General features: G+C 48.1%; 3 protein-coding genes across 4 annotated transcripts; all 3 read left to right on the plus strand.

Annotated features, from left to right (window-relative positions):
* Positions 1–1,090: 1,090 nt before the first annotated feature.
* pde11al (phosphodiesterase 11a, like) lies at positions 1,091–9,756 on the plus strand. The gene is made up of 20 exons (XM_029128038.2): positions 1,091–1,864; positions 2,502–2,660; positions 3,456–3,545; positions 3,802–3,942; positions 4,021–4,085; positions 4,189–4,309; positions 4,398–4,473; positions 4,554–4,621; positions 4,722–4,814; positions 5,522–5,572; positions 5,661–5,807; positions 5,896–6,003; positions 6,521–6,630; positions 6,736–6,826; positions 7,173–7,273; positions 7,476–7,553; positions 7,655–7,718; positions 7,798–7,872; positions 8,031–8,114; positions 8,193–9,756. The coding sequence occupies exons 1-20, from the start codon at positions 1,091–1,093 to the stop codon at positions 8,574–8,576; spliced, it is 2,880 nt and encodes a 959-aa protein (XP_028983871.1). The 3' UTR covers positions 8,577–9,756.
* Positions 9,757–19,824: 10,068 nt separating this feature from the next.
* cbx3b (chromobox homolog 3b) lies at positions 19,825–22,309 on the plus strand. 2 transcript variants are annotated; one of them, XM_055503320.1, is made up of 5 exons: positions 19,825–20,017; positions 20,334–20,471; positions 20,543–20,693; positions 21,019–21,168; positions 21,498–22,309. In XM_055503320.1, exons 2-5 carry the CDS (start codon positions 20,335–20,337, stop codon positions 21,612–21,614), a joined length of 555 nt encoding a protein of 184 aa, XP_055359295.1. In that variant the 5' UTR covers positions 19,825–20,017; position 20,334; the 3' UTR covers positions 21,615–22,309. The 2 variants fall into 2 exon arrangements, with proteins under 2 accessions (XP_055359295.1, XP_055359294.1); XM_055503319.1 differs by having other exon boundaries at positions 19,828–20,013.
* Positions 22,310–22,450: 141 nt separating this feature from the next.
* On the plus strand, positions 22,451–23,798 carry snx10b (sorting nexin 10b). Its single transcript, XM_055503321.1, has 5 exons — positions 22,451–22,659; positions 22,862–22,988; positions 23,077–23,177; positions 23,265–23,366; positions 23,506–23,798. The coding sequence occupies exons 2-5, from the start codon at positions 22,896–22,898 to the stop codon at positions 23,720–23,722; spliced, it is 513 nt and encodes a 170-aa protein (XP_055359296.1). The 5' UTR covers positions 22,451–22,659; positions 22,862–22,895; the 3' UTR covers positions 23,723–23,798.
* The last annotated feature ends 2,022 nt before the right edge of the window (positions 23,799–25,820 follow it).

A 25,820-nucleotide genomic window follows, 5' to 3' on the forward strand; every position in this document is an offset into this window, starting at 1 on the left:
GCCAGTTTAACCCCAAGGGTCAAAAAGCTGCTGGAGGACAAAAATTAGTTTGCTGAACCTTGACTTCATATATTTGTAAAGCCAACATACTAATTGGCCCCAGCTCCATTCTGCTGGGTAATAATGTGAAGTCTACTAATTGTGGGGTTGATAGTTTAATTCTTGGCTTCAGGAGCCAGATCAGATGAGCACAAGGACCAATGAGCATGTTCTTGCTATGTGGTTGATGTTTGGTGGAATCTGGGATTATGAGGAATGTTGTTTTGTTTTGACAAATAGAGCTTTTAGTTGGTTAGTGGCCTTTAGCGTCGGGGGCCTTTCAGCCCTTGCTGGTTTCCTGACAGAGCGAATGAGAGAATAAAAGATGAACCTGCGCACCTTCCAGCCTCAAAGCACACAGCTTCGGAGAATATTTAATCCGTTTCGTGTTTCAAAAGAGCACGTTTCACAACCGCCAAGCGTGTGGGTGTCTGCACGTGTGTCCGAATGTGTGGTGAAGTGTACGTGAGGGAGGGGAAGGAGCAGCAGGAATCACAAGGCCATTTGGCACCAAGACACAGATGTGCTTATACTGCTTTCCTCATTCATTCCCAATACAGTCTGAAGATTCTTTTGTTTATTACTTACTGTCTTATTTCCATCTGTTATTGACTTGACTCCTCATTACTCCTCGTTCAGAAGTCCTGTCTGCACCATTTAAACGTATAGATCCTCAGATTGGGGAGCTCTGCTCAGAGTCTCTGGAGGTATAGATTGAAGAGAGCGAGTCAACAGCCTGCCCTGCGGTCTTTTCACCGTCCAAGAAGAATATGTAGGAGCCGCGTCCGTCTGCACCACAGGGATCCAGAGGAACCTCCAGAGACGCAGACGCATCCTGTCTGACTGACAGGCGTCGCTGAACGGGCGTCGTCATTTGGGATTTGCTGGGTTCTTCTTATTCCAGAGAGCAGCCCGTGGAGCGGCTCACATGGAGGAGGAAGTCCTCGGCGTTCTGAGGAGCGCATCACTTCTCCGAGAAGCTCGCCGCTCTCGCCTCCTCCTCCTCCTCCTCGTCTAACTCCTGTCAGGTCGCACTCGCTCGCAGCGCAGCATGACTACGTTCGACTTCTCGGACGTGGAGGCTTTCCTGGACGGTCACCCGGACCTCTTCGAGGAGTATCTCGTCCGAAAGGCGAAATGCGACCAGGTGAGCAGGTGGTTGAAGGAGCACCCGCCCGCGAAGGCGTCCGCGGCCGAGGAGAAGCGCGGCGCCGCGTGGGACCCGCTCTGGCCGACGAACCCAGACGGGCTCCGGCGCCGGTCGTCCCACATGGAGCTGCGACGGAACTTCGCCCGCTCCAAAGCCACCACTGCTCACCGGACCTACGACGAGCACGTGAGCCTGATCGAGCACGAGTCCCAGTCCAGCATGAGGCGCCGCGCGCTCCTGCGTAAAGCCAGCTCCCTGCCTCCGACCACCGCGCACATCCTCAGCGCCCTGCTCGAATCCAGAGTCAACGTGCCCCAGTACGCGTCCAGCGCCATCGACTACAAATACAGGCTCAAGGAAACCAACGAGAGGGAGTTCTTCCTGGAGCTAGTGAAGGATATCTCCAATGATCTGGACCTGACGAACCTGAGCTACAAGATCCTGATCAACGTGTGCATCCTGGTGGACGCAGACAGGTGTTCGCTCTTCCTTGTAGAAGGACCCGCGCATAAGAGGACGCTGGTGTCCAAATTCTTTGATGTCCACTCGGGAACCACGGTCAGACCATCCTCCAGTACTCTGGACTCCAGTGAGGTGCAGGTGCCGTGGGGAAAGGGTATCATTGGGTACGTGGCAGAACACGGAGAGACGGTAAACATCCCAAACGCCTATGAGGTAAATGTGAGATGTATCCAAACGGTTTGACATACATTATTATTATTATTATTATTATTATTATTATTATTATTATTATTATTATTATTATTATTATTAGACCCTCTCTACCCTGCAAAGATTTGAGCAAATATAAACAGAACAGTTTTTGCCCCATTAGACCTGTTTCAGAAAAAAGGGATCGCATCATTTTGTGATTTTTCTATTTACTTCATATTTAGTAAAGTTCATTTGCTGTCAGCGCTGGACTGTGGGCGGCAACATTGTGCCATTCTTATAACTTTTGTAAGATTGTGAGCAATTACCTCAGTTATGATTCCATATTAGTCAAATAAACATCCAGGAGAGCAGTCTTTACTATCCTCACGGGTTCCCACCAGCTACATCGCGTGTTAGAGACTAGTTCATTATCTCATGGCCCTGGGCGGCTTGGGCTAAAGCAACACCAAGACGCTGACCTATACCTCAGGTCTATTATTGCAAAATAGAAAAGTGTCAAAGAGAGTGTTATGGTTGTACTGTTTATAGTAAAGACAGAAGTTCTCCTGCAGATGTCATACGGGTGGAAACGGTTATTTTTGCTGTCTTTACTGGGTCCAGTGGTCCAGTGGTGTGATGGTGTGACTCCATATTCCAGGACCACCGCTTCAGTGACGAGATCGACAAACTGACAGGCTACAAGACCCAGTCCATCCTCTGCATGGCCATCTGCAACAGCGACGGCGAGGTCATAGGCGTTGTGCAAGCGATCAACAAAAACCCCATGGGCACCCCCTTCACTGAGGACGACGAGAAGGTGAGTGAGCCCCGCCTCGGCGTGTGTAAGTTATCACTCTGATTTACGGCTATTTATTATCTTCAGCATAATTGCTCTTGCCGACCTCCACCACACACTCACTTATCGGACAAAACGCTTGAGCCACGCAGCTCAAAACCCAGTTGGCACTTTAAATTTTCCTAATGGCTGTAAAGTCGGACAGAGTGTTCCCACCGAAGAGAACCAGCAACATAAAGATGGGGCCAACCTCTTATTCTAGTGCCGAGCATTTAATAGCCCAGACAATGCACTATAATGTACATGAACACGTTTTAGTGGATGCGCTTTCAATTGCTCCCTGAGTAATCAGCTTGAAACGCGTTTACTAGAATCTGCGCGTATTATAGCTTCATTTATGGTGCGAAGGCTTCATTCACCTGGTTGTGTCTTGATGAGCAAACAATACAGCGCAAGTAAAAAACTGTTGCCTGAGCGAATACTGTAGGCAATAAAAGGCCAAGACGTTGATTCTAAATATGTAAACACGCATCACAGGACTAAATATAACCAGCGCAAAGCGACTTCAGACGCAACAAAGACGCCAAAAATAAAACAAAAGCTTGATCTGTAAGTTTATGTCAACATTTTACGGCCCTTGATGTTTTCACTGAATCCCTTCTTTCTCCAAAATCAATACTTCATTAACGGGGAATCTGTTGGGGAGACGTGTGAGGAGGAACCATTACCGCGACGACTTCCAGCCTTCGTGTTGTTTCTCACGCGAGCATTTCGGACCACGCGCGCTCCTCACCCGTGTTTCCTGTTTCTACCCAGGTGCTGCAGATGTATCTGCCGTTTTGTGGAATATCGATTTCCAACGCCAAGTTGTTCTCAGAGTCTCGCAAGGAGTATGAACGCAGCAGGGTGAGAAGGTGTAATTTATCCGTTCTCAGAAAGTTATCTCACTGTTTCATGGCTTATATATATATGTGTGTTATATATATGTCCCTATATATCATATATATCACTATATATGTGTGTTTCATATGAAACAGTGAGATAACTTTTATATATATATATATGATGGAATATGAATAAAACCTTCGAATGAATTATGCATCATAACAACAACACTGTGCAGTAATCGTTGGTGCTAATTGTCCCCCACTCTCCGCCACAGGCTCTGCTGGAGGTGGTCAACGATCTGTTCGAGGAGCAGACCGACCTGGAGAAGATCGTCAGGAAGATCATGCAGCGCGCGCTGACCCTCCTGCAGTGCGAGCGCTGCTCGGTGCTGCTCCTGGAGGACATCAGCTCCCCCGTGAGACGCCGCGTCTCTGCACAGTAAAGTGTGCAGCACGTCACCTGTTGCTGTGCTCACGCCACGTCTCTTCTGTAGGTGGTGAAGTTCTCCAAGACGTTCGAGCTCATGTCTCCGCTGTGCAACGTGGACCGAGACATCAGGTGAATGACGTGTGAACGACTGGAGACGTGAATCGTTTTTTTTTTTTTTTTATACAAAAACGCTCGCCCCTCGCGCCGCTGACGCTGCGCTTCCTGTCTCCAGCATGGAGAAGCTGTCGTGTTCCGACTGGCTCATCAATAACAGCATCGCGGAGCTGGTGGCGTCCACGGGCCTGCCCGTCAACATCAGCGACGTGTGCCAGGACCCGCGCTTCGACGCCGAGGTGCGGAGGACGCGCTCGGCGCACGCGCTCGCGCTCTCGTAAGCTGCTCTCGCGTCCGCCCCGCGGTCACTGTCTCCTCCGTTCACAGGCAGACCAGGCCTCGGGGTTTCACATTCGATCGGTGCTGTGCGTGCCAATCTGGAATCGAACGCATCAGATTATCGGTAGGTCAGGCCTGTGATCGCTTCGCTTCGACTGGAAACCGGTTTCCACGGCGCCGCTGACGCACGTGTGATTTCCACAGGGGTTGCACAGATACTGAACCGACTGGACAGGAAGACTTTCAACGATGCCGATCAGAGACTGTTTGAGGTGAACATTTCGCCCAAGCACAGCTTTGATCCACCCTGTTGCACATTAGGTCTGGTTTCAGGGTTCTTTACTGGTTTCCTTCTTTCTCCTCTATCTGCAGGCATTTGTGATTTTCTGTGGACTTGGAATCAACAACACAATGATGTACAATCAAGTTAAGAAGACGTGGGCCAAACAGTCGGTAGCACTAGATGTGAGCACGAAAGCCTGGCGATAAAACTCTTCATTCTCCATTCACCCACTGCACCACCGCAGAAAACACAGTAATGCCTGTTGTGCGCGCCTGTCTCCCAGTATACAGTGGACGGACAGACAGACTCCCAGTTGCTTGTCAGATTGTGCTAATTGTGATCAAATTGAGACAATCCATGTGTGAAACAGCCAAAGCAACAGATGCAATACTGTAACATAAGAATGAATTGTTGCTATAGTGACATACAGTAAATGTGGCTCTGCAGGGTGCGCTGCCACTTAATAGCGCTCATCATATCAAAGCCGGCTCGCGCTCGCTGCGTTCCGCTCCCCTGGCCGGTATCTAACCCGAGCAGCCACACCACCCTCACCAAACACGGCTCTGCTTCTCTGCCATCAATATTTCAGATCCCTTCAATAATTCACGACAGATACATGTCAGTCTGCTCGCCTCTCATCAAAGCCAACGCATCCCTGTATCGCTGCCACATCCTCTTTGCTGCTTCTTCAAACACCTGATGGGTCCCTCCTGTTTGTCGGGCGACTCCAGCGGCGGCGCGTCCCGCTCGTTCACATACAAATCCTCCAGCATTGATTTTCTGTTCGACCACTGAGTGTCTTTTCAGGCTTATTCGGGATTCCCGCATCATTAGCTCTAAATCAGTTTCACAGCACGGCCTCCCTCACTGTTTAACGCCTGCCTTTCAGATGCTGTCCTATCACGCCACCTGCTCCAAGGTGGAGGTCGACAGGCTCAAGGTAACCCTCAATAGGAAATACTGAAGGGTAGCAGAACCTGCTTTATGGCTTTGTTTTGATTGACAGCTCCGTCCTCTCCCCCCCTCAGGCGGCCAAGATCCCCCTGAGCGGCGAGTTGGGCATCGACGAGTTCCACTTCAATGACTTCTCTCTGGACAACGACGCCATGATCACTGCGTCACTGCGGATGTTCCTGGAGCTGGGCGTAGTGCAGAAGTTTAAAATCGACTATGAGGTGAGGCTCCGGGGGGAAAGAAGCACGTTGCGATCACCAGCATCCAGCCTCAACCTGTCGCCGCGGCTTCCGCTTCTTGTGTTCGCAGGTTTTGTGCCGCTGGCTTCTGACCGTGAGGAAGAACTATCGAACGGTGGCGTATCACAACTGGAGACACGCTTTTAATGTGTCGCAGTGCATGTTCGTCATCATCACAGTAAGTTTCCAGCCGTATTTATTTTCATTGCTTTCAGAGAGAATCTCCCACTGAAAGGTTTCAAAGTGTCATAAACTGCACGTCAGGCCGCGTTTTGGCAAATGTGCTTTAATTAAAATGATGCATTAGACGCGTTGAATGTTTTATGAGGTGATTGCGTTTTAAAAGGACTTGAGTGGAAATTGATGGAGAGAAGGGACATATAAAATAAAAATGACCCATCTCCACTTTATCTAGCACCAGAGACTTGTGTCACATGCAGCTGCCTCCGTTCTCCTTCCACATTTGCTTTTAATCGTTCTTGTCTGTCTAATGCAGGGAAGGTGTGAACGTAGACGCTCGAAAGGGAAATATACCTGCTGAGGGTATTTTAAAGGAAGTAGTAAAAGTACTTTACAGAAGTGTGGTTATTATTAATCTACCCAGCCGTCAATGAACCAAAAAAACATTGATAGGAGGATTTTGAATAGATGTAAAATCGGCATCCTGTGAATGACGATGTGCTTGGCTTCAACAGACAGCTAGTTTCCGGGACGTCCTGTCCGATGCAGAGATCCTGGCTCTGATGGTCGGCTGCCTGTGTCACGACCTGGACCACCGCGGAACCAACAACGCGTTCCAGGCCAAGTAAGTGGGATAAAGGCCCGCGGTAGAACAGCGATGTGGTGTCTCTTCCTGACGTGGTGTCTCCGGCGCGTGAACGTCTCACTGCCGCGTACGCTTTTCCTGCAGGACAGGCTCCGCTCTGGCGCTGCTTTACGGGACCTCGGCCACGCTGGAGCACCATCACTTCAACCATGCGGTCATGATCCTACAAAGTGAGGTCAGAAACCCCTTCTTGTGTGAGTAGCAGAGCTCTGCTTATCCCGAAGCTCTAAATGTGACATTTACTGTCATCATTGCATGTTTTTATTATTGCATTCTTGCTGTGAAGCTGCTTTGTCTCAGGTCGAGCTCAGTCGGAGCAGCAGGAACTGTGTTCTCTATTGATTCTCTTCCACGGGAACTCTATAGACGTTGCTAATTAGCATCGCTAAAGGGAGCTTCCCCCGACAGTGAGCGATGACTTTACCGATGCTCTCACTGCACGCAGACATTTTAGCCACTGCTACTCGTCCTCGCCAGCTTTCGCCTATTTGCCGACCGTGTTCCATTGTGTGTCTTCACAGGGTCACAATATCTTTGCAAACCTCTGCTCCAAGGAGTACGGCAACATGATGCAACTATTGAAGCAGGCGATTCTTTCCACAGACCTGACTTTGCACTTTGAGTAAGTGGTCTCGCTGCTGCTCTCAGAGCTGAAGTAGTTCATGTTGGGTAATGACTTACATTACAGTTCCTTTGATGCATCCCTACAGGTAATTAATAGGGTATTCACAAATATAAAATCCTTGAATGTGAGAACTGAGTGAACTACAGTGCTTCTTCCCTTAACATTTTCTGTATCCTTGGCTGTCTCTTTGCTTTGTAAGGCGCAGAACCAAGTTCTTTGAGAGTGTTCTGTCTGGAGAATTCAGCTGGAAAGATGAAGGACACAGAGAAGTTCTCAGGTTTTTGTCTTTGTGCTTAATGCAAAACTGTTCAGTGTCACAAAAAACATGCGAGGAAAAAAAAGCAAGTAGCTAGAAACGATCTACGATGCCGTCCACAGGTCGATGCTGATGACAGCATGTGATCTGGGCGCCGTCACTCGCCCCTGGAAGATATCCAAACAGGTAGGACTGTGTTTGATATCACGATGTTGCATCATACACGAGTGAAATAATGAAACGTTGATGCCATTTATGTCCCAAGGTTGCAGAGCTGGTGACGAGCGAGTTCTTTGAACAAGGAGACAGAGAGAGGTCTGAGCTTAAGCTGACCCCCGCAGTAAGGAAGCTTTCAACCTCTTATATTTCACTGGGATGTTGATCTCTCATTGATTTAAAACAGTTTCAACCTATGTTTTTCATATCACTATTTTCTTATGTCATTATTATGTTTAAGGCTTTTGATAATCAGTGACAGGTCATTTATTTTCTCTGTAGCCCATATTTGATCGCAATCGCAAAGATGAGCTGCCTGCCTTACAGCTGGAGTGGATAGATGGGATATGTAAACCCCTTTACCAGGTAGGAACCCATTTATCTGTCAAAAACAATGAAGTCATTCATTGAAGGTTTAACGTTAGTCTGCCGCGTCTCTGACAGGCACTGCTCAAGCTCAACAGGAAGTTGCAGCCAATGGTGGACGGCATAGACGCCAATCGAAAGAAGTGGCAGGAGCAGCAAACGCCGAAGTCCTCCGCCTTCAGTCAGAGCGACGAGTCCGATCGGAGCCCCGAGGCTGTAACGTCTGCAGCGTCTGCAGCATCTGCGGCGTCTGCGGCGTCTGCAACGTCTGCAGCATGTGCAGCATCTGCGGCGTCTGCAACGTCTGCAGCGTCTGCGGCGTCTGCGGCGTCTGCAGCATCTGCGGCGTCTGCGGCGTCCGCAGAGCCGGTCGGAGGCCGCGAGCCTGGATCCAAACGCAGACACGGTCTCAGCCAAGACTCCTGTGACAATGAACCAGCACCGGCTGCAGGAAGGAAGTGAAACGCGCAGAGAGTTCAGTGGTGATTTTGTTGCACATGACTACTTTATATCAGGGTCAAATAAAAGCAGCTCCCGTCTGCTCAGCTTTTCCCAAGTGTCACTGTGTTAAACTCAGGAACGGGAAACATTTCCGTTTATCCAACTCTATTTAAAGGGCAGTCACCACTAATGTATGTGTCAGACTAACATATGAAAAGGACAAACCCTTAATTACTGTGTCTTCTGTAACGTGGGATCAAAACAGGAGCCGCTGGGGTGTCTCTCGCCATTATGAATGTAGACCGGAGCATGATCTTGTTCCTGAATGTTTCTTACCAATAGGCTGTGTTACCTCAGTTGCAAATCTTTGGCTGCATGGTACTCTTTGAATTGCCTGTAGGTTGAATGAGCCCTCCGCAGTCAGTATGTCCTGTGATTTGCATGTCTGTATAATCTGTAACCTCTTAATTTCTTGAGAAATGGTAATTGAACCTTATTTTGGGAACGTCACAGTCAAGGGGTGGTTTATGTCGTTTGTACTGTACTTGAACTAGAAAAACACACTCCTGTGTGTGTTATTAAAAAAAGTAATTCTTATCAAATCCTTAATGAACCTTCTTGTTGAATGTGCCAATCATTCCATAATTATGCAAATTGATCACATATTTAAACTGCACACAGAAAAGTTGTGTTTGTCTCAGATGGAATACGTTTCTGTGCCGTTGGAGGACGTCAGTATGTTGCAGGTTGTGCCATAGATGACTAATAAAACAACGCTTCAAGGTTGGCTGCAGCAGAATATAAGATTTATTGTTTGAAATTCAGCACGTTGAGTATGTTGAGAATACATGTATCCTGTTTGGTGTTGAGCCTGGATCTGATCCTGATGCCTTTGACCGCCCCATGAGATTTTGCTTTGCATGACATTGCTGTAAGGAAAATATAATGCTCCTTAAAATACACCACTGCTGCTAAGAATAGACACAGATTTCTATTTTGGATCACCACAGACTGTACTAAAATTATACGTTGACTATTTTTCATACACCAGACTCTATATTTATGCAAGAATTGGCCTTTTCTCCAGCTATTTATAGAAAGTCTGCTAAAAATACATTGTCAGAGTACATAACGAGTGACTAAGATCAAGGCGTTTATTTTACTCTGAAGGTTCAGAGAATAAAATTATTTGGCATGGAAACTGGTCGTGTGTGGTATTTGGTGGCGTGTAACATTCTTACTTCTTGAATCTGAAACACTGTCTTTAAATTAAAAGACATATTTCTGTTTTCTACTGGCCATCAAAACAATTAAATAAAGAAAGCTCATCTGCCAATAAACAATAAACAGTGAGAAAATCACTTGTGATGGTAAAAGTATAACCTTGAGTCCAACAGAACACAGCCATATCATATTGCAGACAGAATCCATTCATACAGTCTCTTCTAAACATGCTTCTTTTAATCTGTGGACAGTGTTTGATGGTTGGTTTTATTAAGGCAATGAGGTGAGGCAACAGTAGCAGCAGCACAAGCGTGTGAAACCTCAGTGCTGCTCTACGAGCATGCAGCCGCCTGCTGCCAAGCCGTAGCCAGAGCTGGGCCTTAATCTATAATTTAGCATGGGCTGAGTTTATTCTCCTCAGGGTCGATGAGCAGGGGAGCGCTGGATGGGGAGTGGAGCGAGAGCCTCCAACCTCATTTTTGATAGGGGCCCGGCTCTGCAATGGGCTTTGATCTCTCTCTCTCCCTCCCTCTCCTTCTCCTCTCTGCTGCTTTCCCTTTTTATCTTCCTTGCACACAGACACAATGGCTTTCGCTCTTATTCAGTCTGACACACTGTACTATGTGTATATACACACACACACACTGACATGGCGCTAAATAACTGGAAGAAAAACAAATGCCCTGGAGAGACTTTGTGTGATGTTTAATAACCTTTAAGGTGTGTGTGTGTGTGTGTGTGTGTGTGTGTGTGTGTGTGTGTGTGTGTGTGTGTGTGTGTGTGTGTGTGTGTGTGTGTGTGTGTGTGTGTGTGTGTGTGCGTGCGCGAGGCAATAAGATTAGTCTTTACTGCTGAGTGGTACATCTAGAGGAAATGGCCTGTATCAATATTTAGCAACGGGCAACAAAGCCATGCAAATACACTATAAATATTAATACTCACTTACTGACAGTGTAACAGGAATAGTGTTGTTCACCTCATGATTATTTCATTATGTGCTCGTTTTTTTGCGATACAACATTGACGCTATTATGAGCTTTAAAAGAAAGATGACATTAATTGCAACATTCCCACATATTCAGCAACACATTAAGATTAGAGACTTAACAAAGTCGTAAAAAAAGTTTGGGGCATATAAAATTATAAAGACTGTTTACGTTGATAAGTTCAACCAAAGCTTTTGGTGTGTGTAGCACAGACGTTTGTTAACGTTGACCTTTGACCTTTTAAACACTACTGCTGTAACAACACAATCCCACAAATGATTTCCCATCATTTAGAAGCTTTGGTTCTGGATCTTTGGATTGTTACATACTGGTGCGTAGCACTTGATCGGTCACGTAGATGTATTTTGCAGAGGAAATGGATGTGAAGCAAAGGGAAGGACGCAGTGTGACTGTACACTGTGCTGAGTTTGAACCTCTGAATAGAACCGGTCTTCTGTGGATGATGAGGCCACCACCATCAAAAACCAGGTCATTTACATCAGTCTCTCTCAAACTTTGGGTCACTGGATGAGTTCTACAGAACGTGGTCGAGGCTCATTATCCTGATAGATGAATCAAGACGTACTGTACGGTTTAGGCTCTGAACCAGCCTCAACACTCACTGCCTTAATGAGGGTTGTACAAGGTGAAACATGCAAGAGAATATACTATTCCTCCTCCGGCTGTCCTGCACTGACCGTAGCTCATTGTGAATCTTATGTGGTCGGACTGGGAAATAGGCTTGTGTTGATTCCTTCACAGCCACAGGCAAAAACCGAGCTCCTCAGCAGGCGCTCACTCTGCAGTCACAAGGCGAAGCCACTAACGCAGTGGACATCGCTGAGTGTTTTCTCTTCCCGTCATAACCAAAGCACGTTCAGTGTTGTGACATGGAGACGGCTAATGGAATTCTGCATGCAGCCCAATGGTTATGTAATATTAAACCCACAGAAGCATCAGACCAGGCTTTAGTCGGACGCTGAGCTGCAACTGGAGACAGAAATGCTACAGCAGCCTGTTGATATTTGTCATGTACGTACTTAAATGAATGAATGAGTTCAACTCGCACTTAAACACGTCAAAGAAATATCACAGCATCACAGCCTCTAAGGTGCTTATCTGAAATTCAGTGTGAAGTAGTTTAACAACAGTGGTTTAACAACAGAAATATTATTAGAGATTAAACAAAATCTCGGCGTTCATTAGCAATAAGTTAATAATTGCTAATATAAGGTCCTCAGGCAGAGATTGGTTCTTCGGTTGTTTTTATTACAACCCATTCCCATTATTCACCATAAAATGCACTCTGATAAGAAATCTGTCTCTGTGGGTTTTGATTTATCTAAAAAGACAAAAAAGAAGTTGTTTGCGGGGCATTATTACATGGCTGATGCCAAATGCTCTGCCTCAATACAAAACCATTTTGAAACATGTGATGCTTTGAAGCCAGGAGTATGTAAACAAGATTTGTAATTGTTGATTTGGTTTGGCTGCTACTTCATGTTTTGTTTAGTTTTGGCTCCCTCAAGTGGTTGCTAAGAGCAATTACAGTTTATTACGTGTGTGTGTGTGTGTGTGTGTGTGTGTGTGTGTGTGTGTGTGTGTGTGTGTGTGTGTGTGTGAGAGAGAGAGAGAGAGAGAGAGAGAGAGAGAGGGGGAGAGAGAGAGAGAGTAGGACAGAGCAAGGGGGCGGGTCTTCAGCTCTGGGCCAATCCCGTGGATTGGACCGGGGACTTCTTTTTCTAAAGCAGGAGGGAGGTTCCTTGAGTATCCTGTGTCCTGCTGACAGCTGGGACCTCCCCTCCCTGATGACACGCCAGAGCTGGATTCCTTCAGTGAAAAGCCCTTTGATTGTTGGCAGGAGCTCCTCTGGCTGGGCTGAATGGCTGACAGCTCTGTCAGGGTGATGGACGGGTGGGTATTTCACCCCTGATAGAAACAAGCCCCCTCGAGCGCGCTGCTAACTCTTAGAGAGCAGGACCTCTGCCAGTCAACTTCTAACCTCGCCTCAAACAGATGGAAACCACCACAACTGAGACGGAGGAGTGTTAATGGGAGGCAAAGGCAGAGAGCAATTACTAGTTGAAGACGCAACAAAGGAACCCTGGTCTCATTATCAAACAGGGTGATGTTTCTTTAAACTTTAACAAGGCCTCAAACATCATTATCGTCATATAATAATGTCAACGTAATTATTCTAAAGGTTCTTGGTATTTAAACCTGCGAGTTAACTTTTGTGCAATGACTAAATGAACGCTCAGTGCCTCCCGGTCTTTACGCGCTGAATGTCAGGGAAGCACAAACGCTGCCTCTAATCCCAGCCGCGCCTCACAGCACTGATCCGACCACTGCTCTCCCTCCGCCTCACGCACTCGTGCTCAGGACACATCAGCTGTGACTGTTCACGCTGTCTTTAGCGCTCGCCTCCGCTGTGACGGCCCCTCGCACCAAGGTGGTTTTTACAGCGGGCATCCAGACAGATATGACCCTCGAACCCGCGAAGGATAACAGGAACTCTGATATTTAAATTATACTGTAAAAGGAAAACACTAAAAGATATAATGGGACCTTTCATAGAACTGAGTCCTCATTAAAATAACACATCACCGCTGCTTTTCTGATATTTACGTCTCATTTAGAGGCTCGTGTGAAATAACTATCTTACACCTTTAAAGAATTCAGTTTCTCTAATAATAATAGCAGCAAGTGTTTGTCCACGCTCTTTGCTGACAGCTGGGATTGTGTTCATTCCTGGGAGTCAAGGTGACCATGAGGCACAGTCAGGGCCCCAGCGTGTCACTGGCCTCGAAGCTGGAGGTCGTCACGAGAAGCCAGTTTATTTTGCTGCTCGTCCTTCGCGCTGCTGTTTGTGCTCTGCCTGTCAACTGTGTGGGAAACGGGCAGCAGGAGGTTTCCTATCGGAAACATAATAAAGTACGACGGGAAAATAAATAATGCAAGTACTGAATAACATGCCTATTCAATTGTTCAAAATCCAGACTTTCCATGAGAAGAACCTCTTAACTGCACGCAGAGCGTGATTTTACTGCTGGCTGTTCCTCAGTAAATCCATTCCACCCGCTCTCCGATGCACTGAGCATCCCCAGATGTTGTTATTATTGACTGTACCAGTTCTAGTATCGTTCACCTTAAGGTTAAGGAGGAATACTCAAAGTCAATACTGAAACAAAAACTAAAAATCTTTTGGAACTGTTCTTAAAACCGACCCACACATGTCGCCAGTATAACTTACGCCTGGGAACTCTTTCACTTCGCGCGCACATAAATTAGCCTCAGCTCTTTCATTACCATTACTCAGAAACGGAGGGGGGGGGATGGGGGAGAAACCCAAGACCTCCTGGTAACACAGCACTCAGCCCTCGCAAGCACTTAAAGGCTTTTAAAGGCGCTGCGGCCTTGTTTACTATTGCCTCCGTGTGGACAAAGAGCCGGAGCCCTGGTGTCTCAGCGCTAGCGTGACCCGTCTGAAAGCAGGAGGGGAAATACGAGCCGGCCTGCGCCTGCCACTTCATTTCCTGGCCACTGAGAGCCTGTTTCCTGTGCATCGGCCCAGACATGGCATCCCACTGTAGGGACTCCATGACCCCCCCACCCCCCCTTCTCTCCCCTCCTGCACTTTGGATTGTCAGCTGCAAACAATTTATTTTCAAGACGCAGCGCGTAACATTTTCCAGATTAGCCCCTGATACGATGAGAATTGAGAATGGCGTATTGGAAAGTGGACCGTGTATATCACGCTGATGTCTTGTCACGTCCAGGCAGCGCTTCAAACCAAGAGGCTGGCTGCGGTTTTCCAGCGCCGTGTACCAACGTGCGCAGAGCAAGCGAAGGGAAACTAATTTTCACGCCCAGCAACAGTTTCATGGCGAGCATAAAGCTGTCTGCCCGAGGAAGAGCTGTCTCGTGGCGGCTTCGGTTTCAGTGAACTCGGATTTATGTGCTGCAAATGTAGAGCGAACGCTGCACATCTTAGTAAAGATTAAAGGAATAGTTCGACGTAAAAAGAAATTTGCTTTCTCTTTTGCTTGGCTCAGTAATGGAAACAGGTGGTTCAGTTTTCCTGGCTTTGTCTAAAGGCCTCAAACGCATCTGCCAGAAGCTCACTAATGAACACAGAGAGACTGAGCTGACTCACAGCGAACTATCTAAAATGATTTTTTTTATTACTATTGCTAAAGACTTGTTCCATATTAAATCAACCTGAAGTGCACATGTGAGGCTATAAATCACTCCCCGTCAGACGGAGCCGTGTGGTCAGGTGGCGCTTTCATGCGCATCCCCACACCCCAGCTTAGAAGCTTCCAGCTCGAATTTTCGTGTAATCTTGTACGAAACAGATGTGACTTGTCCAACCTGATTTCGGTGTCTGCGGCCAACAACCAGACTTTTCAGTTGCTGTGGCCTGTCTCCATCCATTATCCAGATTTCACCACAGTGTGTCCTGGGCCTTTGTTCCGGGTTCGCAGGGTAATTACTGGCAGGACCTGCTTAAAGCTGTTACTTTCCAGATGGCAGGCGGGCAACACCGACGAGCTGCTCGGTCCCACCGTGTGCTCCCACTGGAGCCTAGAAGGTAAACACTTGGCTCTCAGATGGCTGGAACGTGCTACAGTACATAGGCCCGGCTGAACTGAAGCGGTCTGTACCTGCAGGCGCTCTGCATAGTGCCCTCTATCCACAGCCTGCAGACCAGACACAGGGCCTGAGTGCCGATGGGCCAGTTTCCTCCATCCAGTGTGTGTGGGGGGGGGGGGGTCGTAGCGTTTTAGAGGATGACTTCTGATTGGATGCAGAGCACATATGAAGTTAAAAGCCTACAGCTGTGGGCGAGAAGGGGACCAGCGGGTCAACAGACCGGGTTCGAGGGGTTGCGGAGCTGCACACGATGGGAGTAGAGAGTCGGCAGCTGCACAGTGACAAGAAGATTTAGCGAGGCAAAGGTCTTCTCGCCGCTCGTGGGTGAGATACTGCTCAGCTGTCCGCTAGCTCGGAGGGGTCCAACTAGTTGTTTATAGCTCCGATAGTCCGGATAAACACACAGAAGAGGTATTTGAAACCAGTCCAAGGCTTGAAAGTGGTATCGGTCCTCTCATGATCTCTAGATATGGAATGTAGCAAATACACCCCCCCACACACACACACACACGCTGCTGAACTCCTTACTGTTTGACATTCACTCTGAACCCTCGGACAGAATTCAAACCACTCCATCAAACACACGGCGCTGAAAAAACACTTTAAAACACCAGCGCAGAGAATAGAAAGAGGAGCGAGGCGACACACGGACGGACGAAGAGAAAAGGAGAAGCGGAAAAAGAGGGGGGTCGTGGTGTTTTTAGGTTCAAAGGCAACCTCCATTCCACTCTCTCCCATTCACTTTAGCCATTGTGCCGCACCGGCCCCTTGAGGAATGGGAGTCGCCTGTCATTGGTGGCATTCACCTGTCAATCAAGCCGTCATGGGATCCAACAGGATCCCCCATCCCTAAGACACACGAGACAAAGTCCACCGTTTATCCCGTCCGACCAGGGCTCCAGCGTTTTTAGGGTCCAGTGACGATGACTTTGCTCCAGTGCTGCTGCTTCTTTCTGCCGTGATTGCCTGAAAACTCCGCTAACACACACATTTATGCTTACGAACTGTAATTTACCTTTCACTGTGGTTAAATGAATGAAGCTACACATATTTTGTATCTCAGTAGCTGTTAATATTTCATTCCAAGCACTTCCTGTCAGTGTTGGATGAAGTTTATCATAAAACTTTCTGGACAAAACCATTGAGATGGTCTAATGGGATACATTCTTGCTGTATTCATTTCCAGTAACCTCATGGACTTAAGTATCCCCTCAAGCCCTTGGTGCCAGAACAAGGTATAGAATAACACAGAGGAAAGTATCTCGGGGCGCCGTGAGTGTTCTGAAACAAGAGACAGATTTCCACAAGCAAATCCAGGTGGTCTGCTGTCCCGCGTGCCCCGTAACTCACCAGCAGTCACTTTTTTTTCCGCTATTACTGCATATATGCAGAGGATATGAGCCGGAGTCTGTTTCACGAGACCCTCACTGTTTCGCTAAACGGCTCAACACAGGCTGTGCACAGAGCATGTGTAGCTGATAGTAGGGGCTCCTACTGTACCTGCATCGCATGTGGGAATGATCACCTAGAAAGCCCTTTGTAAATATGCAGTGGAGTCAATCTATCAGCCGGTAATAAGCTCACGTAAATCACCCCCCCCCCCCACCCCACACACACACACCAGCCGTCAGCGTTCCTTGCTCCTCACACAACCTGGTAAATGCTTGGTAGGAATAACAGGACCAATGTGAATGCCCCCGCGCTGGCTGTAACCCGAGAGCCTCGGGTGGAGCGGAGGAGAAGGCCGGGGGCTCTCGGTGTGCGGAGAGATGCAGTCAGGCTTGGCTTGAGCCACACAGACCACTACTCACTCCGTCCGCGGCCCCTCACAGCGGGATCCAGCCATCTGGCCTCGTCCCGGCTCCGACGGGGTGGCTCCCGGGGCCCTACAGTCGGGCCGGGGCCCCAGGAATGTCTGGGGGAGCGCGAGCAGATTTAGGAGATGATAGTCCAGCGTGATATATGTGTTAATGCTGCGCGCTGGAGCGAGTTTAACTGTGATTCATGTTTTATCTTCCTGGTCAATCTCGGTTCAGTCGGTTTGTTTTCAGGTACAAAAGGCTTGAAATCACTTTATTATTGCTGCTCGTTGAGTTATTTAGGATACAAATGCATAACGTCAGGTATTAAAGATGCTGTTTAAACATCTCAGATGCTTTTCTACCTCCCTCCTAACGTTCAGGTTCACATTGTTCCCTTATAAGTGAAAACAGATGAACTAGGTGGACTTTTCTTTGTCCCAGTCTCGGAGGTGTAGAGGTTTAAAATGTTTTCCCATATTCACGCTATTTGTATATTCGTGATGAGTTAATCTAGTACAGACAGGATCAAAATCATCGTAAATACGATAAAACAAAATTCTCTTCCTGGGTTTGAGAGACTCAAATGACTGTAGGAGGCCACTGAATCCGGACAGGCCTTAACTGCATGCATTACTGCAATTCCTGTCTGCCTGCAGCCACAGCACAGCCCTCTTAGATGTGTGGTTACTATGGGAACCTGTGCTAAAATGCCAAAATAGCTGACAGGGAGGGGCCAGAGGGACACAATAGGTCATATGGCAGATAACCATCACGTGTCATGCTTTGGGTTCTGGGTGCACTCATAAACAGGGATGTACAGTGAAAACTGTCCTCACCCCAACCGGTCAAAGAGGTTTCTGACACGGGGATCATTTCAGCTAATATAAAACATGATCTGTGAAGTATTAGTAATCTTTTTATGTAAAAAAAATAAATACATGCTTATGAATTGGTGACTTGCTGGAAGGTCTTGTAAATAATACTGTTGCTTTGTCACTGGATGAAAATATATAAAATGTCTCATCTAGAAATCCACAAAGTTTATCAGCCAAAGATGATAAACTTTTTTGCTTAATGACTTATATATCATATTTAGTGGGAAAGCAAAAATGTGCATGGCGCCAGAGCTTCTGCAAGGAAAAAGTCGTGTTCAGTTGTTGATCATCCTCAACCAAGAATTAATAATTAATCACAGAAGAAAAGCGCTGCTTACCACCACGGCTTTATCTACAGAGAATGAGTCTGGAGAACCGTACCGGCTCCTAAGTGAGGTTTCTTCCACGCATGGGAGTTGATCAGAGGTCAACATGTGGCATGTCCAAATGACCGAGCATTGATTTGCAACCTGCATAAGACCTGTGTCTTGTCCCCAGTGAGAACCTAATCAATGAGGCAGTTTTCTGAGGATGACACATAGTGCAGTCGTCTGCTGCCTTGTCACTGAAACCGCTTTAATTACATCCCCAAGGCCTCGCCAGTATTTTGTTATTGAACATGAAGCTCGGTGAATTATTTCACAGCACCATGGCTTCCTTGAACTGCAGACATCCCTGAGGCCATTTTACATTTTTAAAGCTGTTTTATTTTGCCAGCTAAGGAATTTTAAAAACAAATGCGTCCAGTGTTACATAATCCTACCTTAAGGGGAAAACAGTGCATCAGCGGCAGTTCCACTGAATCCACCACGTAGTAAAAGCCTTAGTTGTGTAGCTCTTTGCTTAGAGCTTTCTAACATAAATCCAGCCTCTATAATGAACTGGGAAGCCTTAGAAGTATTTTTTAACGCGACTGTTCATTGTGAGCAGGCAGCGACCCCCAGTGGCGTGTCACAAAGCAGTGCGGAAGAACTGGAAATAGGATCAAATTTGCCAAGTGGGAAGTCCTGTTAGTGGTTCTTATTTGGCCAATCAGCAGCTTTGAGCACTCCCATTGGTTGAAACGGAGCTGTCAATCACCTCCCCAGGAGCCCGATATACTGTGCAATTCTCAGTGTAGTTTAGGAGGTCATGGAGAGAAGATCCCCTGCGTGAAAACAGCGTTATTACCCCACGGGAAACACTGTGGCAAAATCTGAGAATTCTCCATACAAAGACACAGCTTCATTTATAATCTGACTGATACTATGGAATATACATAAATATCTATATTAAATATTCCACACATTTTACAAGTATTATTTTTATATATTGTACTGATTCACGATAAGTAGTATAGTAATAGTATTTAAATGCAGTATTATAATAATATATAATATTATAATCATCATATTCTTTATATATACAAATATAATATCATTATATTTGTAAACGTTGGTCATTTTAATTTAAATAATAATAAAATAAAAATAATAAAAAAATAAAAAGATCAAAGATTAAAATAAATACCTGGTACCTGGGCTCAGTCGTGGAGCCGAGCCCAGCGTCCACAGACTCCTGCCATACCCACTTGACGCCCGTGGGTGGCAGGGCTGCTCCAGACCACCGGACGGGGACAGACGAGCGGACTGCTCTCTGATTGGTCGGCGGCGTGCGCGTCCCCGTCGTCTCCTCCCGGTTTTCCTGGCATGACCTTTTCCCTTGGCAACCACTTCCTCCGAGCATCTACGGCCATCTTTAATTTTAACTCATTCGTGAAAAGTTGTTTTGGCTCATGTAAAGACGCCGAGACCGGGACATTTGCGCACGACGCGTCTCCGCCGGCGCTGTTTGCCCGTTTAGTTCCGAGCGCCGGGCTCCAGACGGAGCGGAGCAGAGCCGAGCTGTCCGCCGAGACTCAATAAACACCGCGAGCGTACGTGCGTATTGTTTATCATAGCGCGTGGCGCATCCGTCACACGCGTTTTCGGGCTGTTGTGTGTTCCCAGCTAAAGTGTCTGAGCGAATAATACTAACGTGTACATACTAACGTGTTGCGTACTGTCCTGTGCGCCCGTATAAAACAGCAGGTGGAGCGCTACGATCATTGTCTGAAGGACACGGCGCGGCGTGCGTGTCCGTGCCACTCAAATATCCCCGCAAACAGGGCGATCAGAGTCTCCACATAACCATTTCCGCTCTGTGCGAAGTCTTAATCATACAAAGTTTCATTAAATTGCTGTTTTTTCACGGCAGGATGAGAAAGAAGCAGACCGCAAAACAGAGGAAGACCGAGGAGACAGTTGTCCAGGAGTTTGTGGTGGAGAAAATAATCAGGCGCAGAGTATTCAATGGGAGAGTCGAGTACTTTCTGAAATGGAAAGGTTTCACGGAGTAAGTGGGCGCGTGCACAGTCCGGGCTGTTTGCGTGCGTGTGCTGTCTCTAATCTCCGTCGTGTGTACAGTGCAGAGAACACGTGGGAACCCGAGGATAATTTAGACTGCCCTGAGCTCATTGACGAGTTCCTAAGAAACGCCCATCTGTCAGACGAGAATGAGGAAACTGAGCAGGACCTGATTCCCAAAGAAGAAATGACAGAGCAGGAGACCGAAATTGTGAGTATGAGACAAGTGCAGCGCTGGAAAATCTGAAGGCGCGCGTTGTTTCCATGTTATTCACACAACTTCTGCACCAAAATCTATAAAAAGCTAACGATGAAGGAGCTACTGTAAATACCAGAAGTATGTTTGTTGCTTTGGAATTCAGAAGCCTTTCATAGTGTAGACTGTGTATGTGGTGGGATTTGAAGCTGTGTGTTGAACCCAATGGCGCGTGAGCGTGGGCTGGTTTCCTCGTGAAAGCGAAAGCCGTTGAACCGCCTTTGCTGAGAACACACTGTAAAAAGTTGATTTCACATTCGCTCTGTCGCTCCCTCCGCAGTCCTGCATGCGGCCGCAGAGCGACGGCGGCGGCGGCGGCGGCGCCCTCGAGCCTCACGACGAGCCGCCGGACGCCCCCTACCTCGAGCCCGAGTGCATCATCGGCTCCACGGACAGACAGGGAGAGCTCATGTTCCTCGTCAAATGGCAAGTCGCTTCCTCTTGTGCGCCTGCGCTCGGGCGAAGGCTTGCACAATGGTAGAAGGAATGTGATGCTGCAGGAGTTAAGACGAGCACAGCACCACGCTCCCTAGTAACAGCAGGTGCGCTTAGGCTCATCGCTCCAGGACGTATGACTCTGAAGGTTAGAACACTGGTAATAGTTGCACCACAAAGCAGCCCACGGTATCAGTTCTGTAGTTCCGTGGGGCGTGTAGTCTGAATAACAAGCGCGCTGCAGACAGCGGGCGCGACGCTTTAGGCAGCAGTTGGCTTCGACCCGGTGTCTGACCCGCGACCCCGTGCCCCCCATGCAGGAAGGACTCCGACGACGTGGCGCTGCTGCCGGCCCGCGAGGCCAGCGCCCGGTGCCCCCAGGTGGTCATCGCCTTCTACGAGCAGAAGCTGAGCTGGCACTGCGGCGACGACGAGCCGTGACGGCCGCTCCCCGGAGCTCAGTCCCGCCTCCGCCGGACCCCCGCCGGACCCCCACTTTGGGCCTCGGAGACTAAAACTAAGCTTTCGCGCGCGGCCGCCGACCTGAGGTGAGACGGAACCCGTAGCAGCTTCGTTCTTGTGTCTTGACGTAGCAGACGCGATCACTGTGGACGTACCCTGTTCTTAGGACTTTTACAGTAGCTTGGTGTCCTTGGTTGTTTTAACGTGTGCTTTGTGCGTTGTCACATCTTGGCAGCCCTCTTTAGGCAGGTTGAACTAAATGTGTACCTCAATCCATATGCGTGTTCCTTTTTTTAAAGTGTTTAATAATGTTGCCCTGTAGAATTTTCCCCACATTTCTAATCAGCTGCTATGTTTTTTTGCTTTTAAATCGATTCGGTGCTCCTACAACAGTCCTCGTTGCTCGACGTTGGAGTGTTTTGTGTGAATCTTTGAGCTTTACTTCAAATTAAAACTGAAGCCAGTGCACCTAAAATGATTGCGTAGCACTTTAGATGTGAGACTGTCCGGCTGCGGAGGGCTGTCGTCTTCCAGTAACACACGTCCCATGTATTGCGATGGCACTGTTCTGACTCAGCGGGTTTCAACCCGCTGAACCTTAAACCTCTTAAAACTACTGTAATTGTTGACCATTGATCTGTGAAACCTCTGTGAATAAAGGAAACCTTTTGTGACCTTTTCGCCTTCTCTCGCTTTTACTTCGCTTCGCGTTTAATCACAAGACGATAAACAATGGGTTTGGGTTTGTTAGTGGTGTACCGGGTCAGAAATGCTGATGTAAGTGGGTTGGATGTGGTCCGGTTGGCACAGGCAGGGCTGCGGCTGTTACTCAGTAATCCTCAGGGAAGTTTTGTCACGTTTTAAGGGAGGAGCTTGTGTCGGACCTTGTGACTTTTATTTTAGAGACTTCACTCCTGGACAGTAAAAGTGGAAATAAATGTCGGAGGCACAACGGGGATGACTTGACATTATCAAGATCCAAACGGAGAGAATTCTGGACTATGCGGGAGGAGCTGCGAACCTGGTAGGTCCATGTTATCATCCTATAACTGTGACCTGAATGGACAAGTCTGAGCATTTCTCTGTGGCGCGTGTTGCGTTCAGGGGCTTTAAACAACAACTGCTTGAACAATAGCGGAGATTTGATGGGATTTTCTTGCCCTCATTCCTGTCGTGCTTTGTCACTGCACTTCCTCTATCCTCTAATATAACGCTTCCTCTTTTAGACAGAGCCGTGCATTCAGCTCATTCTGCTTCTCCATGCAGCCGATGATCAGCGTCTGGGTGCGGGACCCGCGCATGAGAAAGAACGACTTCTGGCATGCCTACATAGACTATGAAATCTGCCTGCACGTAAGTACAGCCAGAAAATGAGGTCGGGCTTGTGTTTTTTTGATTCTTTCCTGGGAGTTCAGGGCTTAAAATGCGTGTCCTCCTTTAGACCAACAGTGTGTTCTTCAACAAGAAGGTTTCAAGTGTGAGGAGGAGGTACAGTGAGTTCGTGTGGCTCAGACAGAAACTACAAGAAAACGCGCTGCTGATGTAAGAGCATTTACTGCCGGGGGACGTGTAACGACACAATAATTACATTTTACTCAGCCGAAGTCGCTGATCGTGTTCTTTTTCCAGGATTCAAGTACCGAAGCTCCCCCCGAAGAACCCGTTCTTCAGCATGAACAACGCCCAACAGGTCACCGAGCGCATGACGGGGCTGCAGAGGTTTTTGGAGCAGTAAGTATGATCTCGAAGGTCAACATGAACTTTGGCACCGCCCGATCAATTCCCACCACCTGACTGCTTGTTTTCACGTCAACGTAAAGTCCAGAGTGCCTGCCGCCCACCCTGCTCTGTCTCCGCCTCACTCCTCCAGGATCCTCCTCAGCCCCCTGCTGATGTCCGACAGCTGTTTGCACCTTTTCCTGCAGTCGACGCTCAGCGTTCCCAAGATGGAGGCGTGCGCCGCCGGAAAGACCAACTACTCCGTGGCTCAAGCCGTTCAGAGCTGCGGCCTGAGGCGCTTCCACTCCGAGGAGGCGCTGGACGGGGAGGAACCGGGCGCGTCCGGTGACTCGGACTCAGACAGGTAGCGCAGCCTTTCATCGCACGCAACATTCCGCTGTTTCCCAGAAGTCTGAACACGCCTCTGCTCCCTGTCTCGTCTTGTCCCGTTTCGCCTTTCCAGCTCGCAGGGTGCAGATGCACCCGCGACAATGAGCAAAACAGAAAGCGCGCCTGCGTTCGCGCTGCTGGGTTCGAGCCAAGGGGAACCTCTCAGCTGCTCATCCGGTTCTACCTGAAACCTGCACCTTCATGTGAACCCGTTGCTCTCTCGTTCTGTTACTCTATCACACACGGTTGCCTCTCGTTACGGTCGAATGGGACAATTTATCACTTATTCTATTCTTATTTAGACGTGTCAATTTGTAATATATCAAGTGAATTGTAAAAAATGTTCGTAATGTGTTTACCTGCATGTTGTCACACTGTAAAGTAGCGACGTGTCGCCTGTAGATGGCAGTGTCGTTGCACCTAATTGTAAATTCTACATGTAGCATAAATAAAGGCTGTATGTGTCCATATATTATTTATTTTTCGCATTTTTCACACAAAGCGTCATGAAACCGAAGCTGTCCACCGTCTTCAAATGTGTAACATCCCACGCCGTCGCAGCCCGACGTCGCTCTCGCCTCCAGCACAGTGTGGCTTGTGGGGAACTTTGTCATCTGGTGGCCACTGCAGTGCTTAGCAGTGTGACACGTGCAATAGGGTCTCCGCAGAGCTTCCGTGCAGGCCCCCCTGTCACGAGTGGGGAAGGTAGGAGGTCGGAGGGGTCCCAGTGGGCACCGGGCGGACAGACTCCACGGCCCCCTGCTGAGCCAAACGCCAGCTGCGCCGACAGGTCACCTTTTCATCTCTCCCTCTCTCTTCGTATTCCTACGGGCCGCCGCCACACACCTTTGCGTCTCGTGCACGCGCCTGCACGTGCACCGTGCTTGCTAAGCCGGGGTAACGACCATTAAACACAGCGGCGGCCGAACCTGACATGTCTGCGCTGCTAATTAGATCAGCCCTGTCTCTCTGCAGCACCGGCGCAGACAAAGGGGAACAGGGAGGTGACGTGGAGCCGCTCTATTCTAAGAGCGGGTTGGGCTGGAGGAAAGCCCACCGGCTCAAAGTGGGAGGTGGGACGACTTTCCCGGGGACGTGCGGGTGAGGACGGGTGCTCATGCGCGTCCGCGTATGCTAATGGCGTGTATGCGTTTGTCTTCTTTGTGAGAGTTTTACGACGTGGGGCGGCGTTAGCCTGCACCTTCAAACACATGCAGGGAGGCAGCCGGTGCCAGTGTTTGCTTTGTGGCTGTAAAACATCCAGGAAACATATCTGGCTGCTGAAGTAAAGCTGTTGTACCCAGATGTGTGCATATGAACGGCTTTGCGCATCCTACCAATCATTAGCATTTACATTTACTCTAGTTTAAGTCACTCACTATTTAATCAGCAAGACGTCAGATGTTTGATTCTTTCTTGTTTGTGTTGCTTCTAATTTGACATAACTAGAAAAGGTTAAAGAATCCATTATTCCTGCAAATCATTTTGTTTATTCTATTCTAATTATTATGCTCATCGCTGACAACAGTAGAAGATAAGATAAAAGCAAACTGCCCCTGTGGGAAATGTCCATCTGCCTCACACCAAGTCAGCATGTCTTTCTGCCACCACAGCTCAAATGCAGCCTCTCTGCCCCCGTGCCTGAGTTATTGTTCCCCCAGTTGTGCAATTAACACAACCACACAAAAAGCCAAAATCCATTTTATGCGCCGCGAAGAACCAAATTGTGATGCTCTAACGTAACAATATGAAACCCCAATCAGGGCGCTTCTGCTGAGCCAAAAACAAAAAGACGTGTTGAAGGTAGATATGCTCCAGCGGAGGCAAATTACAGATAAATCAGGGACTGCTCATGCATTTTAAGTGCCACATTATACAGAATCCATTAGTAGCAATAGGAGTTCAGCATCGCTTCAGATATTAAATCTCCGTGACTGCAACTCTGCGGGACCTGGATGAGTCGATAGCAGAGGTGCCAGGAGATGTGAAGGAGCGATGCCACGGTTACACGCCAGCAAGTTGTCAAGCGATAACGGCGCAAGCTGGTGATACAGCGACACCGTGTTCACCACAGGC

The sequence above is a fragment of the Betta splendens genome, chromosome 16, assembly GCF_900634795.4.
Source record: "Betta splendens chromosome 16, fBetSpl5.4, whole genome shotgun sequence".
Taxonomy (NCBI): Eukaryota; Metazoa; Chordata; class Actinopteri; order Anabantiformes; family Osphronemidae; genus Betta; species Betta splendens.

What these genes read in the sequence shown, in the direction of transcription:
- cbx3b (XM_055503320.1), top strand. Translation starts at nt 20,335, where the DNA reads ATGAGAAAGAAGCAGACCGCAAAACAGAGGAAGACCGAGGAGACAGTT. An exon ending in CAGAGCAGGAGACCGAAATT is followed by an intron (nt 20,694 to 21,018) that starts GTGAGTATGAGA and finishes CTCCCTCCGCAG; the next exon opens with TCCTGCATGCGGCCGCAGAG. An exon ending in TGTTCCTCGTCAAATGGCAA is followed by an intron (nt 21,169 to 21,497) that starts GTCGCTTCCTCT and finishes CCATGCAGGAAG; the next exon opens with GACTCCGACGACGTGGCGCT.
- pde11al (XM_029128038.2), top strand. Translation starts at nt 1,091, where the DNA reads ATGACTACGTTCGACTTCTCGGACGTGGAGGCTTTCCTGGACGGTCAC. An exon ending in AGGAGTATGAACGCAGCAGG is followed by an intron (nt 3,546 to 3,801) that starts GTGAGAAGGTGT and finishes TCTCCGCCACAG; the next exon opens with GCTCTGCTGGAGGTGGTCAA. An exon ending in AACAACGCGTTCCAGGCCAA is followed by an intron (nt 6,631 to 6,735) that starts GTAAGTGGGATA and finishes CTTTTCCTGCAG; the next exon opens with GACAGGCTCCGCTCTGGCGC.
- snx10b (XM_055503321.1), top strand. Translation starts at nt 22,896, where the DNA reads ATGCAGCCGATGATCAGCGTCTGGGTGCGGGACCCGCGCATGAGAAAG. An exon ending in ACTATGAAATCTGCCTGCAC is followed by an intron (nt 22,989 to 23,076) that starts GTAAGTACAGCC and finishes GTCCTCCTTTAG; the next exon opens with ACCAACAGTGTGTTCTTCAA. An exon ending in CTGCAGAGGTTTTTGGAGCA is followed by an intron (nt 23,367 to 23,505) that starts GTAAGTATGATC and finishes TCACTCCTCCAG; the next exon opens with GATCCTCCTCAGCCCCCTGC.